Below are 19,529 nucleotides of genomic sequence, written 5' to 3' on the forward strand. Positions count from 1 at the left end.
CCCCTCTCCTGATTTTCTCCCCTGTCTCTGGCCACTCCACTATGGGACACTTTTTGTCCCAGTAGTCTGTGAATGCCAATGCTCCTGGCTCAGTCCTTGGCCTCTCCTCTGCATCTCTACCCTCCTTTATTTTTTATTTTTTTATTTTTTTTGAGACGGAGTTTCGCTCTTGTCACCCAGGCTGGAATGCAATGATGTGATCTCGGCTCACTGCAACCTCCACCTCTAGGGTTCAAGCAATTCTCCTGCCTCAGCCTCCTGAGTAGCTGGGATTATAGGCATGTGCCAACATGCCCGGCTAATTTTTGTATTTTTAGTAGAGACGGGGTTTTGCCATGTTGGCCAAGCTGGTCTCGAACTCCTGATTGCAAATGATTCACCTGCCTCGGCCTCCCAAAATGCTGGAATTACAGGTTTGAGCCGCCACGCCTGGCCTCTACACTTTTTAAGAGATCCCCCCTCACCTAGGCATCCCCCCTTTCCCCCATCCTGAAAGCCCCAGAATCGCTGTATCCAGCCTCTCTCCTGAGCTCCAGCTCCATGGACCCACCTGCCAATATACGTCTCCACTCAGATTCTGCCTTCCCCATTGATCTCTTCATCCTCCCTCCTTCTCTGTGGCTCCACCGTCCACTCGGAAACCTGTGAGATACTGAGCGCTGTTATCAGGGAGGAGCTGAGCTCAGAGATGCTTAGGGCATGTGCCACACAGTCAGCAGCGGTGAGCCAGGAGCCAGGACTCAAGCCCACAACCAGTGAGCCTGAACACAAAGCTGTCTCTCTGGTCTTCAGCAAGCCTGGCCTGGGAATGCTCAGGAGGCCCTGGGGTTTTATCCCTGGGAGGGCAGGCTGTGGCCTCCCCCTTCCCTGTTCCCATACAAAGGTGGGGACAGAGGAGCGACTGGCCCTGAGTGAGGAGAGGAGCTGGTGGGCGTGGTCCCCTCCCTCTCCTGTCACTCATTATCTGACTTCCCAGCTGTGTGCTCCTGCGGTGCCCTGTGGCGTTGGAGGAGTGGGGCCTAGGGACTAGCCGGGGACTGTGGCCGGGACTCTCAGGATGGTCAGTGTGGCTAGCGAAACCAGACCTCGATCCCTCCACAGCACCCTGGAATGGGACAGAGAGACCAGTGGCAAGGCTGGACCGAGGTGCTCAGTGCCCCCTAGGCCTGGAGGGAGCCCAGTTCCCCCACTCCCCCTCCACAGCTGGGCTCTGCTTCCCCACTTTGGGGACATGCTCTTGGGACAGGACTTGGGATCTGGACCCTCCTCCCAGCCAAGAGCTATTTCCAGGACAGTCCTGAGAAGCTGCCACTGGCTCAGCAGCCTGGGCCAGTGAGTTGGCCCGGCAGAGCTGGAAAGGAGGGGCTGCCACTGTCCCACATGATTTTCCAGTGGTCTGTCCCTTCTTCCTTCTTTCAGCAAACACCTGCTGGGCCCCACTTTGCCCAGGCAGTGGGAACTGAGCTCCAGCAGCGACAAGACACATCCCTGCCCTTGAGGGGTGAACAGTCTAGTAGCGGTGGTGAGGGTGGGGAGGGGCAGGAATCATAATGCTGTCCCCACTCACTCATCCTTTGCCCACAGTCTCCCAGGAAGGTGGCCAACCAGGTTCCAGTCACCAGCACTAGGGTATCAGAGCCCCTCAGGAGGCTGGGCTCTGTGTCTGAGCCAGGGAGCAGCCCCAGACCTCAAAACGTGAACTGAACACCACACGAGTTAAGCAGGGAATGAGAATCAGAATGACAGGAATCAGAAGAGTCCGGTGATTTCTGTGAGGTCAGGAAATTCGACTTTAGGTCTGGCCCACATTCCTCCTGCCCTAAGGCTGCATACGTGAGAAAGGGGGTGCTCAAAAGAGTGGCTGTTCAGAGTGACTGAACCATTGAGAGGATTCCGCGTCCTGGCAAGTCCTGCTGGGTTGTCTCATACAGGTCCACACCTTCCAAAGGGACCGTCGTTGCCTCCCTGTAGGACTGTGGTGTTGACTGACAGGTCCACCCATTGCGGCCTAAGAAGGTGGCTCCCAGGGCCCCTCACCAGCTATACCACAGGACAGGACACAGCATGACACTCCAAAGGCTGATAGATGATGCAGACAGCGGCCCTTCCTGGCCCTGCATTGCCTCCAGCCTCAAAAAGAGCAAAAAAGTATCTCTGGAAAACAAGGAGATCCCCTTCCCAGAAAAGGGTAGAAGGTGCAACAATGCCCAGAACACCGGCACTTGAGCCTGACTTTGGGCCATCACAAAGTGAGGTGGTTTTCTCCTTGTCTTCCATGGGTGGAAAGGAGGGGTACCCACATTTTTGGATGAAGTGTGAGTAGTGGTGGGGTGGAGGAGCAGCATCCTCGTTTGACAAGAAGATCTTCTCAGAGTTTCTCGGAAGGTGCCCTTTCTTTTTCCCAGAGCAGCCCCCATGCCCTGCAGGCAAGGGCAGGGGAAGAGCCGGGCCCTCATGGACTGGGAGCTGCTGGCCTCCAGTTGGTGCTCTCCTTGCTCCAGAGTCAGTTATTCTGTAAACTGAGGCCCACCTGCAGTGTTGTAGCACCATCAGCAATTAGTGATGCTTCATTAGAGTCCAATTAATAAATGAAACCCAGGATGAGAGTCCCTCGCGTTGCTGAGAATAACAGCCCCACTCATGCCTTAAGTGGCAGCCTCCTGGGGCTCAAAACCCACAAGGACCAGCTGCCCTGCCTTCAGCATGGGGCTGGGGGAGGCAGCAGCACGGACTGGGGGCCTTGTCAAGGCTGTTGTCTGGTGAAGCGGGGGCGAGAAGAGGAGGGAGCTTCAGCACTGACTCCCTGCCTCAGATCTCAGCTCCTCCTTTGAGGAGTTCCTGGGCACAACTCCCTGCCCAGCAATCCCAGGGGAGCTTGGCTAAGGCCAGAGGTGTGAGGGTCGGGGCTCTTCCCCCTGCCTGCCTGGCTTCAGAGGACACTGATTGTGGCCACGGCAAAAAGGGGCCTTGAGAGGGACTCAGGGGAGAAACACAGCCTCCGTCTCCTGACTCCCCCACCCCATGCTCTCAAGCCAGCACTTGCATCAGCCAGACAGCCCCTCTCAAGCCTCACGTTCTCTCCTCCAAGTGGAAAGATCCTCTATCTGTTCGAGCCCTGCCTTCTCCAGGTTTAGGGTCAGAAACACAGGAACCCAGACTTTGGCCACCCCATTCAGATGACTGTCTCTGCAGAAGCCACCTCCCCACCTCCTGTTGCATAAGACTGGGCTCCTGGATTGGGAAGAGGTCACTGGGTTTTTCAGAGCCTTCCGGGGTGGAGGCAGGCCTAGCCTATGGCCTGGGAGTCTGGCAGCCTCTTGGATTTCTGGAGGATGGGGGAGGCAGGCCTCCCTGGCTCAGAAGTTGGCATGGAGGAAGCAGGTAGAGGGGAATTGCCCTACCTTCTCAGGAAAGATTGAGACCCAACCATGACACCTCGACAGCTGGCCTGCAGGACTGCCAGTTCCCTCACCTCCCTCTCAGTTTCCCAGGTGAGCCAGCAATGGGTTGTGATGGACCAGGTCAAAGGGGCCTAATACCTCCTATTCCACCATCCATCCACTTAAAGTTCTGCTCTTTATCCGTTATTCCCAGTGCCTGCCTGACTTCTTCAGTGCCAGGGGTTCTGGGAACACCCCTCTAGTCTTTCAGGATTTACAAGCCTGCCCAGCCAGGACCCCAGCAGCCACAGCAGATCTGAGTCAGGGCCCTCCCCTTTCCTTTGCTCTCCTGGTGGCTGTCCTGGGACTGGCACTCAAAACAAACCAGGCCGCCTGTGCCCCGGCTTCTAAAGTTCTGCCCAGGAGGAGGCCAGGCCTTGACTATTTTTCATGCTTTGATGCTTTGAGGGGAGCCAGAGGCCAAGAGGACAGGCAGGGCAGGTGGGGGAGGTGGGCTCAGGTGTGAATAGAAGACCCCAGAGGCAGCTTGAGGACTGGGTAACAAGAGTGGGTACAGTATGGTACTCACACCTCTCTGGGCAGCCTTTGTGCACATGCATGTGTGCATGTATGTGTGTGTGCACACATTTGTGTGCGTGTGTGTGCATGTGTGTGTATGTATGTGTGGATGTGTGTGTGTGTCTCCTGGAGTGAGGGGGAAAGCGGCTTATGAGCACTCTTGCTTTCTGTCCATCGAATCCCATGCTTTTCCGATGCTCACTTCTTCCACTCACAGCTGCAGCCCCCGGGAACCAGATGACACATTTTCCCTTAGTCATGACCTTGCAGAAGGAAAGCAAAGTCCTTGTTCCCTCCCACTCACAGCTGCGCTTGGGCCTGGCCCCCTCACATCCTGCTGGGGTGGGGGCCCCAGAAATGCCTAGCTGGGGACTGGAGTTTGTCAAAGACACACACATCCTTCCAGCAGCCTGGAGGGTAGGCCAGGTTGAGGGGGGTTTACATTTTCCTGCAGCTTGGTCTCGGGGCTGCTGCATTCTAAACCCAACTCCAGTCCTATCCTGGCATGGCTGCCCATGCTGTGGCTGGATTAAATCTGGCCCCGAGACAGCAGGCACAACCCACTAGCTCCTCCTGGCCGTGGATGCCTGGAGCCAATGGGTCCAAGCCAACAGGGCAGGTCTTTGGGGGGACAGGGAGGGAGGTCTCTCCTTGCAGACAGCCTGTGGAGAGGCCTAGGGAGGCAGGTCTTGGCGAGGTCCCCTGGGCTCTAAGACTGCATTGGGAGCCCCGAGGGAGCCTGGGGACCTGGAACTCAGCCACGTGCCCATCTGCGGGGTGCAGAATGGGGCTGGGAGCAGGGAGTGAGCTCGTCCCCTGCTCCTATTCTGTGAAGAATCAGAGGCCCTTCTTGCTCTCCAGATTCTAGAATAGCATCAGGGCCCGGAGGAGTCAGCTGTGCCGGGAAAAGCCATTACCCTGACAGCCTCCCTCCACCTGTTAAAAGCCTCCCTCTTCCCCTGGGGCCTCCCCCTCCCACCCAGTTGCTTTATCTGCACTCACCTAGCCCTGATGACCTTCATATTAGATGGGGCAGGGAGGTGGGGAAAATAGTTGCTTAACTCTTTCTATGCTGGAGGAAAGTCAGCACCTCCTCCCTTGCCTTGCCCCATTGCTTTTCCCTACCTCCTTGCACCTGGGAATTCCTCCTGTCACCCTCCCAGCAGGGTTGGGAGGATACGAGGACAGTAGAAGACAGGCTGGCATGGGGTCCAACCTGAATCCTGTCACTATGCTGCCTGTGACTTCAGACCTTTATTTGTGTCTTCTCTGTGCACACAGAGCCACATGAAGATCCCTGGGAATCCCCCAGGAATGTGTCCGTGCAGGTGCAGTTTTGTGTCCAGCTCTGGGGTTGACATTTGTGTACAGAAGGACTGACTTCTTCCTGACACACCATCGGTGCTTCTGCCTTTCTGCTGTTTCTGTGCAGGTCCTTGAGGAGGGAGGCTCTGAGGCCTTATTGTGCACTAACTATACATCCATAAGTAGCAGATCGGGTGGCTGGGTAGCACAGGGAGGCTGCTGAGAGCCTGAGGTCTCTGACTTTGCTGGGGCAGCTGTCAGGAACGGGAGCCGGGGCACAGAGTGTCATGGGAGGTACTTAGATTGCACCCCTCGGTCAAGCATGGTCACAGAGCCGGAGGGAAAAAGGGACCCGACGGTGGAGGGAGCAAGCTGAGCGCCACATTCCTGCCAGGCTTCTGCCTTCCCTCTCTAGCCTGGCAGCCTCCCACACACCCCTTTGCGGGTGTGAGGAGTCCATTCTGCAGAGCCTGCAGGGGTGATGTGTCTGGATGGACGCTCATCTGAGAAGGACTCCGGCTCTCTGCGAGATGCCCCTTCTCACCCCAACTTGTACTCAGTACTTCATGCTGCCCTCAGGCAGGTCCTCTTGCAAAAACACCCAGGCTGTTTTGTATCACAAATGAGAGAATAACATGAACTGGGGCTTTCTGGGTGCTGGGAGCTGAACATGCTTTCTTTCCAGTCCTTATAACACTCTCTGAGGGGGGTACTATTGAAAAAGGAGGAACTTAGTAGGTGCAGAGGGGAGATGATCCCGCCAGGATAAACGCGGGCTCCAAAACCAGCTCTGAATCATTCCCGAGCCTGTGCTCTTTCCAGGATTCCACACCTTGGCCAGAGCAGCCAGACATCCCCAATTGTACATCCAGAATTGGGGGCATGATGGGGAAAAATCACGCCACGGCAAAGGGGCTGGTCACAGGAGGGTCAATAAGGCTAAGCTCTCTGGTGCTATGGGGTAATAACAGGAATTGTATTTATATTTTAATAATTTAACGTACTAAGAATTATTAACACTTTCTTGGTACTTAGCAATGTGCCAGGCACTACACATATTCATTCGTTTCCTTCCCACAACTGCCCTGCATGCTGGGCACCGTTACCGTCTCTGTTTTATAGATGAAGAAAATAAGGCACCACAGGTTCTGTACCTTGCCTAACATCACACAGCTGGCAGGGGGTAGACCTGGGATTTGGAACCCAAAATGCCCAGCTGCAGGGTCCTTCTTACAATCACTGTGTCACACTGCCTCAGTCAAAGCACAGCAGAAGTCCTCAGTTGACCCCTGGAACTTGGAGCTGGAACTCCTGCAAGCATGGTCACCCACAGAAGCAGGGCTCCTGCAAGCATGGTCACCCACAGGAGCAGGGCTGTGATGAGTGGGGGCAAGGAGCCAGGTCACAGCATCACTTAATTCTAAAGGGCAGAGGGAGCGGTGAGGACCAGGGGGCTCCAGAGGGCTTCTTGGAGGAGAGGAACAAGCTGGGCTGGGAAGAACCATGTTGACATTGCTAATGCACAGAGCAGGTGGGATCTCAGCTAACTGGCCTGCCCCACACTCCCTTTGGGGGCCTTGAGGGTGGAACAAGGACTGGTGGGGATGACATCTTTGTTCCCATCCTGGGGTACCATTTGTGCGCCTTGCCTCCCTCCGCAAGGTGTGTGGTGTGGCTCCCCCTGCTACAGGATCTCTGGGATGATTCCTCAGCCCATGACTGCTGCAGTTAACACAGCAGCGCTGCGGACAGCCCTGGCCTAGTAACCTCTTCTGCAGAAGAAGTATTCACTCTCTCCCTGAGCCGTTTGACGGCTCTGGATCTCCGATATCTGTGGGATGCACTGGGATGCAGAGGGCCCAAGCTTACCTCTCACCTTAGACAGCCTGGTCCTGAACAATCTGAGTGCTTGTTTCCACCGCCCCCTGCCCCCAGGCCTGGACCCAGCTCCAGGGGCCCAGCCCAAGGCCCTGCACACGGCAGGCATCTCAGAAGGCAGCAGCACGTGTGTGCTTCACTGCAAGCATTTAGAACTGGGATTGCTGGGCGGAGCCTGGAAATCTGGGCCAGAAGTTTAGGGAAATAAAGTGAAGAAGAGAAGACAGCCAGGCAGGGCATCGCACAGCCACCCTGCCCAGAGGCTTCCTCCCACCGAACAGAACCTAGAGATGAGAGAGGCCATGCATACGGGCTCCTGCTGGAGAGCCCTCCCTGGCAAGGGCTAGGAAGTCAGGTGGGCAAGGCATCTACCCTCTACCCCCATCCCCACCCCTGCCCCGAGCCTCTCTAAGTGAGAGGCCTGTGACTAAGTGAAGCCCTCAGTAGTGGCCAGCAAGGCAGTGTGGTCACCCGGGCTGGCAGGGGAGCCCGGGGAGAGGCCTGGGATGACACAAGTGTTTATGCGTGGGACAGAGCTCTCCATGTTCTGTCTACCTATCACTCAGATTTATGGAGAGTGGAGCCTGGGATGGGGACAAGCAGCCGACAGAACCCCTCCTTCTGACTCATCCTGCCCCTGCTTTCCCCAGGAAAACACATCTGAGGAAAAGAACAACCAGAGCTCCAAGGCAGTCACATCTGTGACCTCAGAGCCCACCAGAGCCCCTATCTGGGGGGACATGGTGAACGTGGAGATCCAAGCTGAGGATGCAGGGCAAGAAGGTAAGGCAGGGGCTGGGCAGGGCCGGCATGTGCAGGCAGGGTGTGAACACAGCCAAGGACTTAGGGCAGAAGCAGGCTCCCTCTCACCACAGCTGGTAGCCACCTGAACACCTCCTTGGGCTCAGTTAAAAGCACTTAGAAAAAATCATAATACTGTCACGCCTCATCTCCCCATCCTGCTCGAAAAATGAGTTGTTCCACATAAATGAATTTTCCAGACAATGCAAGCTTATCTTTTTTATGACTGTTGTTATTATTTTCATGGCTGTTATTACCGCCGTCTCCCACTGAAACAGGACATTACAGCTTCCTGACACGTCCCCACACATCGCTCATTGGAGTCACCACCTCCCAGGAAGAGCAATGCTGCTCCCATTGCTTAAGAGAACATCGAGGTTCAGGGAATTTAACTGGCTTAAGCTCAAGACCGAGGACCAAGGACTCAGCATTGCATGTTCTTACTGCAGCTCCAGGGTTCTTGCTGCTTCCATTTGATTTTTTAAAAAAATATTTGAAATGTCCCTAGAATGGATCCCTATTCCTGCCTAGTCCTCCCCAGGTGTCAGCCTGAGCCACCAGGTGCCCACATACACACATGCGTGTGCACACTTGTACTTACTTTCACAGTGTGGGTCTGTTGGATTTCCATTCTCCTGGGGGAGCTCAGGCTGGACATAAGGGAATACTGATTGGCTGATGCCCGGATGGGGGGCATTGCATCGGGCACTGTCAGCACAGACCGGAGGTGCCTGGTAATGTCTCTGATCTTATCTAGTCAGGACCTCAGACTTGCTTCTTGCAGGTGGTCTCTCCCTGAGAGGACAGGCATTGCCTCTCCCCCGTGAAATCTTGCCAGGACCTAGACAGAACTCCTTGTTCTCCTCACACAGAGCAGAAAGCCAGCTGAAGACTATGGGAGAAGAGAAAGGAAACAAGAAGGGGAGCCTCCGTAAAAGGGGAAGGAGCTAGTTCTAGGTCAAGCCAGATAATTTTTCTTTTCTGCCTGTAAAGGGATAGGTGGAGCCATTGGGATGCTTTAAGAAGATGCAAAAGAGGAGGAAAAATTGACCTAGGATTTCATGCAGAGGCACATGCGTGCCTGTGTGTGCATGTCTTTGTGAATGCCTGCATGCTGGTTCATGCGCGTGTGTGAATGTGGTGTGGGCTGTGTCTGTACTTGTAGGCATGCATGTCTGCCTTATGTGTGTGTGTGCGTGGGTGTGTCTAGCTGCAACAGTGTGGTGTATGTGTGTCTGGATGAATCTGGATGGTGGTGTGTGCCTTGCACTGCATGAGTATGTATAGTTTGTGTGTGTGGCTGTGTATGTATGCATGCATGTATTTTTGTGGCTGCTGGGAAGTTAGAGGTTGTGGTGAGTGGACCTGAGCTGGGATCCTGCCTTAGACTCTACTTGGGGTAACAGAGGAAAAAATGTAATAAGGTCAGTGACCCCAGAGCCCATCTGTGCAGCAGAGAGAGGGGCAGGACTAACTGCAGGAGGGACAAGAGAGTGGGGAGGCCTCATGGGCAGGCAGGGAATATTGGCAGGCACCTCATTGCAGATTGAAGTAGCTGGATGCTTGTTGGAACCGGTTGCTGTGGTGATGTCTGCGGTGGGGGTGGGGGAGATGAGGGCCAGGCCAAGAGGCGGGGGAAGGGTGGGAGGTAGCTCAAGGATGTGTTAATGAAAAGCAAAGGGGAGTTTCAGACCCTGTGTCAGGGCCAAAGCAGGCGGGTGGCAGAAATAGCTTGTTGGCCACACAAAGGGAGCAGTGGGAGGCCAGAAGGGCACAATGCCCAGAGAGGAAGCTGATGAAGCGTGTTTGTAGCATGGAGACAGGAGCAGGGAGGAGTGGCTGTCCATTACCCCCAATTCCAGCTCATCTGCTGGCTGCCCACACGGAGCTCCAGGAATAGCGGGTGGGGAAAATGCACGGCACTCACCTCTCGTTCAACCCTGGCAAATCCCAACTGGATCTGGGGACTTTTGGTCCATGGCGAGTTGGCATAAGGGTCTTCAGCCTGCACAGCTCCTGGTGGTGCTTTGGCTGGGAGCCCTGGAATCCCCCAGCTGAGTTTCCTCAGGTCTGCCTACAGCAGGGTTTGTGTATGGAGAGCTGCAGATGCTTAAAGAGAAGGAAAATAGTGACAGCCACAAGGAGCATTCGCACAGAATGTTACAGCTTGAAAACACACTCTTCTTCCTACAACAACCCAAGGGGAGAGACAGGGCTTCTTATTAAAGTGTTGACATTTTGAAGAGCAGAAACATGAAGCTCAGAGAGGTTAAATTACTTGCTAACAGTCACAGAGCAAGTTAGTGTCCTGGTACTAGAACCCAGGTCTGCTGACTTCATATCCCTTGCCTCAATCTCCCTTGTTCAGGCCAATCTCAACACCTTCAGTGCCTTCTCCCCCTTCTTTCCTTTGAGCATGGATCCCATGTGACAAGCTCCAGAGATACCTTGGCAAGTGTTCAGGGTCGCTGTGGGGAAGACAGAGAAAGAAGAATAATTAGTAAAGCCCTCAGCTTCCTTCTACACCCCCACATCCAAATGACCCATCCAGTTCCAAATGACCCAGCCGCTGAGCCCACTGAACCTGCTGAGCCCTCAAGGGCCAGCTGCTGTCCCTGGTGCTGAAACCCCTTGTCTCTAGAGAAGCAGAGGGCAAGGGGCTCTCCAAGTGTCTCCCTCAGGCACACCCCTCTGCCCCATCCTCCCTTTCCTGTTCTTCTCTGTTTTGTATCCTTTCTTACCCCACCTCTCTCATTCTTTCTCCATCCCTCCTCTATCCTTCTCCTTTTCTCCCTCCCCATCTCTTCTTCCTCCTCAAATCATAGATTTCCAGAATAGAAAGATGCCTCAAGTGTCACCAAATTCAACCCTTCCTATCATCTACTTTCTAGATGTATTATGTTGATCAAGTTATATAACCCTCTGAGCTCCATTGTTCATATTTTAAGAACAGAGATGATGATACCTACCTGGGGTGTTGTGGTGAGAATTTGTTGGAATCATGGCTGAGACATGCCCATCCCCATGCCTGGCATATAGTAGATACTCACTAAATAATCATGACAGTCCTGCTCACTAAACAGGACTGTCATGATTATTTATAGGACATTGGTGTTCTTCTTAAAGTTTTTACCGGCCGGGTGCGGTGGCTCATGCCTGCAATCCCAGCAATTTGGGAGACTGAGGTGGGTGGATCACTTGAAGTCAGGAATTTGAGGCCAGCCTGGCCAACATGGCAAAACCTTGTCTCTACTAAAAATACAAAACTTGGCTGGGAGTGGTGGGGGGCCCCTGTAATCCCAGCTACTTGGGAGGCTGAGGCAGGAGAATCACTTGAACCTGGAAGGCAAAGGTTGTAGTGAGCTGAGATCATGCCACCACACTCCAGCCTGGGTGACAAAGTGAGACTCTGTCTCAAAAAAAAAAAGTTTATACCAATATTCATGTCATTTTATGAGAAAATATAGCCTCTTTGGAGGGTGTTTACTAAGTGGTGCATTATTCTTAGTATTTAGACTAGTTTTCCCTTACTTGTAGTAGGCTTTTATTGATAGCTGTATTAAAGGATTTCTTGAGCAAATCACTTTTTCTTACTGAAATTCAGTTTCCCCACCTGCAACATGTGTGGGATAATCTCTCCCCATCCTGCCTCAAGAGCTGGCACAAGTGTTTGTGACCAAGGGAAGGAGTCTTATTCCTGGAAAGAGGTGCTATGCCTGCTTGCCTGTGTGTCTCAATGTGTGCACATGTGTGTGTGTTGCCACAGGGAACTGGACTCAGTTCTGTGTGTGTCTATCTCTGGCCTGGGAGTTTCTAGACCACGGGAGAAAACTGCATGTTGGGGTCCTAACATCAGCCAGCATGGAGCTTTGCCCTGTGCAGGGGCTCAGACTGTGCTTGTGGGTTTGTGTGCACAGGGGTGATCCACACATGTGTGTGCATGTTGATTCCTCAGTGTGGCCCCTGCTCCCTACTCTCGGCATTGTCTGTCACCTCTCACTGTCTCTCCTTACTGGGAGAGAAAGGGATCCATTTAAAAATGAACCTGTGCTCATTTTTTCTCTTTCCAGATGTGATCTTCAAGGTGGTGGACAACAGAAAGAAACAGGAGTTGTTGGCCTACAAAATCCCCATCAAGTACCTGCGTGTCTTCCACCCCTACCACTTTGAGCTGGTGCAGGTGAGTCAGAGGCCTGGGGAAGTGCAGGGAGAGCAGGTGGGAACCACCTGGAATGTCCCCAGCTATTCCCTCGGAGCAGCCCTGAGCAGCCCACACCCACCAACAGCATGACAAGTCTAGGACCATGTGGGGCTCAGGAAACATAGCTCCTGGTACGTACACAGGAATGATGTCTACAAGAATTTGGAATTCTCCAAATTCATCTCTGTAAAACAGCTGATTATTATAGAACAATTGCCACATTAAATGAATATGCCAATTAAAGATAGATTTTGATTACAAAAATGTTAAAAGAGCAGATCTAAAAATCAAAGAAACACAATATTTACAGAGTACCCGCTGCTTCCAGGCCCTGTGCTAGACATTTCACACCCCCTCTCTAATCCTCAAGGTAAATTACATTTTGCGGACATGGGACTGGGACCCGGGGAGAAAAATCTCCTCCTCCTGGGTCACAGAGCAAGTGAGCGGCAGATTTGAGGGTGAGCCCAGGTCATGCTGTCTCCCAAGCCAGTTCCTTCTGAGCTGCCCCCACATACTGTCTTGGCCAGAGGCCCAGGAGAGTTGGGGGGTACACGGAATAAAGCATTCCCTGGAATGCACCCATGGAGTGCGCAACTGGGTCCAAGCCATGGACTGAGGGGCCTGAGGCTCCTCACTCCAAGGTTGGGCCTCCCAGGCCAGACCCCTGCCTGTCCTCCCTCCTAGTGCTGAGGGGTAAGGGGTAGAATTCACTCTGTCACTGCTCAAGGACTTATGAAGCACCTACTGTGTGCCAGGTAGTGAGCCAGAGATGAGCAGAAGCATCACATTCCCCTCCCCACTGTGTACTCCAGACCCTGATAGTGGTTGAGAGTAAAGAACAATGTGAAGCCAGATGGTTGGGGGTCCTAGCCCAAGTTTGTTGCCTCCTAGCTGGATACTCATGGAAGCCACTTAACCCCCAGGCCTCCATCCTCACTGGCAAAGCTGGCACAGTCATTTTGAGGATCCCATGCAATGATAGGCAAGGTTTCTGGCACACAGTAGGTGCTCAGTTTGGTCAGTTCCCCTCCCCCATCCCTCCTCCAGGCCAGCACTGAACTTTCTTCTAAGCAATCCTTCATTCGTGGCACCAGGGGGCTTTACTTTCCCTTAGGCCCCATGAGGAACCCCAATCCCAGGGCTTCAGGATGGGCCATGCGGGGAAGTAAAAGAGAGATGTGCTACTCACCCTGGGAGACTCAGCACTTGAGCTGTAATTCTGGAGGCATCACCCAGGCCCCCTGGCTGTCTGTTCACTTACAACCCAGGCCTTGTTATCACATCTTTACCGGAAAGCAGACAGGCAGTGGTCCTTGTGAGGGTGATGAAATATTCAAATGGAAAAGGGAAGATTTATTATATTGATCTCCTTGGAAGGGCTCACAGGGACCATGAGCTTTAATTATCAGCTCGGAGCCCCAGCGGAGCAATGCCAAGTGATTGTCTGCAGAGGGCTGGATTTATGGCCAGGATCTGCCCCTTAGACACTCTCCTTCCTCTGTGTCTTCTGCCCTAACCCTGTCTCCAGCCCACCGAGTCTGGGAAAGCTGATGAAGCCACTGCAAAGACCCAATTGTACGCAACAGTCGTTCGGAAAAGCAGCTTCATCCCCCGCTACATCGGCTGCAACCACATGGCTCTGGAGGTACCAGGGCTGGGGCCCTCTGGGGTGGTGGGTGGGGTGGGAAAGGGCCAAGCTTTGAGCAGGCCCCACTCCTTGCCCTTGGCCCCTTCTGGCTGACCTGAGGGTGTGGAGCAGAGATGTCAAGAATGGAAAAAGCAACCAGGCCTTTCCAAAATAGCAAAAAGGAAGCCCTTTGGCAGGGATGACAAGGATGAAGATGCTCAAGCCTCTTCTCCTTCCCTCTCTGCCTTGGAGGTGGGGGGCAAGGGCTCAGCCACACTGCTCCTCCTCGTGTACCGTCTCTGTGCTGCAGTGGGGACCAGAGCCTCCCAGAGCCTGTCTCCCTGAATCTTATGCTAGGGGCAGGGGAGAAGCCCGGTGCTCTCCCTTAGCCCACAGCCCAGCTGTTTCCTGTTCTATTATTCCCCTCCTGGGATAGTGCCTCGGCCCCCAAGCAAAAGTTTAAGACCTCTTTGAGCTTTCCTTCAGTACCATGTCTAAAGAGGTTTGACTGGTCTGGGGATTAGGTATTCAGTTTATTCATTCATTTATTCATCCCGCAACTGTTTACAGAGCCTCTTCCATTAGCCAGGACAGGGCTGGGCCCACCTTGGGCCTGGCCACCGCCCCTTGACCCATCACCATCCACCCCCAAGCCAATTAGCAGCTTTGGGAGGAACTCTTGATGCTCAAAGCAGACATGATGCAGGGACCTGGCCCCTCTCCCATTCCCCCCAGCTTTCAAACTGCCCATGGGTGACAGATTCAAATTCAGCTATGGCCTGAGTATGATCAGGGTGGGAGCCATAGGACCCAAGCTCTGAGCTTCCACCTACCCAAGCATGGCTGATCTGTTCCTATCCTTCCCACCCCCCTACTTCCCACCAGCACCGTGGGCCTGGCAGGGGAGGAAGCATTCTTTTGCCTTCTTTCACAGCCAGGGACACTGAGACCCAAGGGGAGTATGGTATGGGAGCCAAAACTCCTAACCCACATTTCTACTCCCCCACAGCCACCCCTCTGATGCCAGCATGTCAGACCTACAGGCACCCTCTGCTCCCCACCACCTTATATCACGCCCTTTCCTGAGGACAGCCAGAACTTCACACACACACAGAACAAGGAAGAGGGGCAACAGCCTGGCCTTGCTGTCCCCAGGCCGCACCCCACAGGGAGGGGGCCACATCCCCAAGACACAGGCAGAACTTAAGGACTGCTGTGGAGCTGCCCCACCCCACCCAGCCCTCTGACTTGACTGGTAGGGCGGTAGAGTGGGGGCCTTCTCTGTCCCACACCACCCTGCCCACTGTCCTGCCCCAGCACAGATGCCCTCTCCGTCTGTGTGACAGGTATGTCCACAGAGCAGCTGCCTGCTCCTGATGGTGAGCGCATGGCAGGAGCAGGAACTTCTGCTACTTCCCAGGCTGTCATGAGCAGGTGTACTTGGGCAGCTGTCTCATTCACACCTGATCAGAGTCTACACAGAACAGGTACAAATTAGCTGCCACCACCCCCTTTTCAGCCTTACACCTGCTGGGGAGCCTGTGAGTAATAGGGCCTGCCAGCCTCCAGTGAAATCCCTCAGCATCAGACCCCAGACCCCAGACCCATCCAAAGTGTGAAATGTACCATCAGAGATTCAATCCTTTGAATGTGGTGAAGGGATTCAGTCTCCAGAGCCCTCAGTGAGAGCTGCGAGGCCCTAAGGACTATTGTACATGCCCATCAGCTCACACCTGTGTGGGGTTAGAGGTGGGACAACCAGCTGAGATGGGTATTGAAAGAGGAGCCTGAAAGGAGGGTGCGGAGGGAGAAAAGGGAGAATGATCCAGAACAAGCCCCACTCCTGGGCCCTCTCCTCCCATTGAAAGTCAGAGCTAGAAACTCAGGGGAGATTATAGTTCAACTCTTCCATGCACAAGTGGGGAAACAGGCCCAGAGTGGAGCAGGAACTGGCCAATGTGACCCAGCTGGAGTGAATGGCTGAGCTGGAATAGACCAGTGAGGACCTCTTCCCATCCCAAGCTGTACCTGGGGCAGAGTCCGTCAGCTGTGTCCAGCCCCTTCCTTTTCCTGCATCTCTTCCCATCAGCACCATGGAACTAGGATCCCACGCATCCCCCAAGACCCTCACCCAAACCACTGCCTGCCTTCTCCCCTTCTTCCTCTTGGGTCTTTCTGTTTCTCTATCTCTTCTTCTTTCATGCTCACAAACACAAGAAGGGTAAACCTTTTCCTCCACTGTTCCCCTCTTTTCTCCTTCATTCATATGATCCTCATTTTTTTTTGAGATGGAGTCTTGCTCTGTCACCCAGGCTAGAGTGCAGTGGCATGACCTCAGCTCACTGCAACCTCTGTCTTCCAGGTTCAAGCAATTCTCCTGCCTCAGCCTCCCGAGTAGCTGGGATTACAGGCATGTGCCACCACACCCAGCTAATTTTTTTGTGTTTTTAGTAGAGACAGGGTTTCACCATATTGGCCAGGCTGGTCTCGAACTCCTGACCTTGTGATCCACCAGCCCTGGCCTCCCAAAGTGCTGGGATTACAGGTGTGAGCCATCACGCCTGGCCCATATGATCCTCATTTATCCACAAACAGATATTGAGCTCTTTTCTAGGCCGGCACTTTTGTTAAAACCTAGGATGACAACCGTCAATGAGACAGACATGGTCCCTGCTCATGTGGAGCTTGGGATCTAGCCAAATAGACAGAAAATAAACAAGAAATAAATTAGAATAAACATAAGCTATGATGAGTGCTATGGCAAAGGGAATCCAGCAACTGTGATCGGGAGGACAGGGTGGGCTACTTTATTAAGAATGGTCATGGGAGGTTTCTCAGAGGTGGTGATGTTTAAGCTACAGGATGAGAAGGAGCCAGCCACGATGGGTTGGTGGGAGCTTCGGGGAGTCCGGGTAGAGGGATCAGCATGTGTGAAGACCCTGTGGCAGAAATAAGAGGGGTGTGTGGCAGGAGTAAAAGAGTCTGGAGCAAGAAGACAGGGACTGGGGGCCTGTCGGGAGACACGGCAAAGGGGCATGCGGGGTGTTGGGCAGGGAAGTAATGTGACCCAGTACATTTTTAACAAGAGCACTTTTGCCATCATGTGTCAAATTGCCTGGGAAAGAGGGTGGATTAGGGAAAGGAACAGAAGTGGAGAGGCTAGTGAGGAGGCAGAGGAATCGAAGGAGCAAGAGGAATGAGAGCCGAGTAGGAGGTGGGTGAGGGCTGAGGGAGAGTGGGAGCCACTGGTGGATACAGGGTGAGGGTCAGGGTCCGGGAGATCAGGGCCTCTTAGGCTGGCAGCAGAGGCGCATGGGGACAGACTCCCTGTCTCCCCTGTCTGCCTTCCAGTGTCCCTCAGGCCCAGGCTGAGCAGGGGGTCAGTGAGGGTTGGAGCAAGGTGACGCTGTCCACTCCTGCTTTGTAGCCTTCTGCTGGGACCCCGCTCTGCTCTCTGAAAGCTGTGCTAATAGAAGCCTGGAGGAGAAGAGAGGGCAGTCAGGACTCGGAGGCAGGGAAGCCCTTAGGGGGTGACAGAGGACTGAGGAGGGAACAACCAAGGGCGGTCAGGGGAGTGACAACTGGGATCTGATGAAGAAAGAGGAGCCCAGATATGTGGATGCTATGATCCTGTTCCAAACCAGTACTTCCTGGGGAAACCAGCAAGGCAGGAGACCAGGCACCAGGGTGAGCAGTGGAGCAGGCACCAGGGTGATGGGCGCCAGGGAGGCCAGGGGAGCCTGGCTGTGGCCGTTGATCTCAGGAAGTTAAGCATGGTCGGAGAAACCAGACCTGGGCTTCCTGTCTTCAGTTTATAAAGTGCTCTCTCACAAACAATCTAATCAGAGACCCCTCACGGCCCTGGGAGAAACCTCATTTGACTGACAGAAACCAAGGAGCTGAAACACCTAGTCCTACCCCTAGCCCTACCCCTCCCCAGGAGCCAGTGGAGAGGCCAAGGTTAGAACACAACCTCCCTTCCCAGGCCCCAACTCTCATCGCACCCTTTCTCCCCAAAGAAACTAGTGTAAGAGATCCATTGGTAAATCCCAGGACAGAAAGCGGGAGCAGTTGCCTCAGCTAGGCCGAGAAGGCTACCTGAGGGAGGGCAGCCTGGTGCAAAGCAAGAACCGAGTAAAGCAGGGAACAGAGAGGAGCAGGTGTCAAGTGTGGAGGCAGCCATGAGCTCATGGGTGGAGAAAAAGAGGGTAGGCAGTCTGGCTGGCTGTCTCTGGAAGGTCCCAAGGCCACATGGTGTTCACCTGCCTCCTCTCCTCTCCAGATCTTTCTCCGGGGAGTCAACGAGCCCCTGGCCAACAACCCCAACCCCATAGTGGTGATTGCCCGGGTGGTTCCCAACTACAAGGAATTTAAGTGAGTGGGGCCCAGGTGGACCTGGGTGAGGAGGGCAGAGCAGAGAGCAGAGGAGAGGGTAAGGCTGTCATTGCTGCCATGGGCTGATTCCAGGACCTCCAGCAACCCCTCTTTCCCTAAGGCCCTTCAAGCCTCTCCACTGGGTCTGAGGTCCCAGTGAGCTTCCTGCAGCAGACCATGCCTTTCTTTCCCTAGGGAGAGCCCAGGCCCCTGGAAAGGGGCAGCTCAGTCCTCTCCTGAGAGCAGGCTGGAGGGCAGGTGGTGGGGATGAGTGCTGACACCAGGCCTAACAGCTAGAGAGTGTGGGGAGGAAAACAAGAGGGGACCTCATTCCCTGCTCAGGGCACCTCAGCCCCTCCAACCTGCCTCCCTGCCTCACACCCACCACCTTCCCACTCCCCCTCCCACTCTAGCTCAAGGCCACAGGCTCCAGCCAGTGGTTGGCCCCAAAGGCCATCTTGGAACTTCACAGCCTTTAGCCCTGCTGGGCAGAGTCTCCTCCCTCCTCATCCTGGAGATCTCCCTGGCCCCAGCCACAACTCATCCCCTCCTCCCCTAGACCTCCTTTTGAGTCTGTTGGAGTCACAGTCCTCAGGAGGAGATTTATACTTTGCCACACAGTGGGAAATTCCCCTATGAATGTGTGCTCTCTGCTACAGCACTGACTCTTGGGAGTCAGGGTCTGTCTCGGTCACTTCCAACTGGCCCTGATGGCCCAAGATGACTCCCCTACTTCTCTGTATCTCCTGTTGAGTTTTTATGACTTATGAAGCCCCCTTGCTTGTTGGAGGAAGGAAGATGACTGATGCACGCCCAGCCGAGTGGTCCCCACTTGTCATGAGGTCCAGGCCCGAACTCGGTGGGGTCCCTGCAACTCCCTTCTTTTGCATCAACCCAGAGTCAAAGCGGGGGGCCCTGGGCTGCCAGGCTCAGGTGCAGAGCCCAGAGTACTGACCCTGTCTCCCTGCCTCCCCAGGGTCAGCCAGGCCAACAGGGACCTGGCCTCCGTGGGGCTACCCATCACTCCACTCTCCTTCCCTATCCCGTCTGTGATGAACTTTGACGTGCCTCGCGTCAGCCAGAACGGATGCCCTCAGGTATGTCTCCTCCCCAGTGGTTCCGGCTTCCTGTAACTCCCCCACACATTCACTGTTCACTCACTCAGTGAGTCAGTCAGCAGTTCCCTTGACTATTGAGTAAGAGTTGACTGAATCCCACGGCATACCCAGCGCTGCGCTCGCTTGTGCGGCAGAGAAACTGCCTTCCAGGAACTCTTGGTCTGGTGAAGACGGGAGTCACATGGGTGAAAAGGTTGAACATCAACACAAGATAATGTATAATCTAATAACAAACTGGGAGGGCCTGTCAGGGCTATCACATC

The 19,529-nt window shown here is 54.2% G+C and overlaps 1 protein-coding gene across 1 annotated transcript in view; it reads left to right on the forward strand.

Moving 5' to 3' along the window:
• CCDC33 (coiled-coil domain containing 33) overlaps positions 1–19,529 on the forward strand; it is a 100,601-nt gene that overhangs the window by 17,601 nt on the left and 63,471 nt on the right. The window contains 5 exon segments of the mRNA XM_030814745.1: positions 7,793–7,925; positions 12,014–12,123; positions 13,676–13,792; positions 18,057–18,148; positions 19,125–19,245. Coding sequence (XP_030670605.1) covers positions 7,793–7,925; positions 12,014–12,123; positions 13,676–13,792; positions 18,057–18,148; positions 19,125–19,245 — 573 coding nt within the window.

This window comes from Nomascus leucogenys, chromosome 6, assembly GCF_006542625.1.
Source record: "Nomascus leucogenys isolate Asia chromosome 6, Asia_NLE_v1, whole genome shotgun sequence".
Taxonomy (NCBI): domain Eukaryota; kingdom Metazoa; phylum Chordata; class Mammalia; order Primates; family Hylobatidae; genus Nomascus; species Nomascus leucogenys.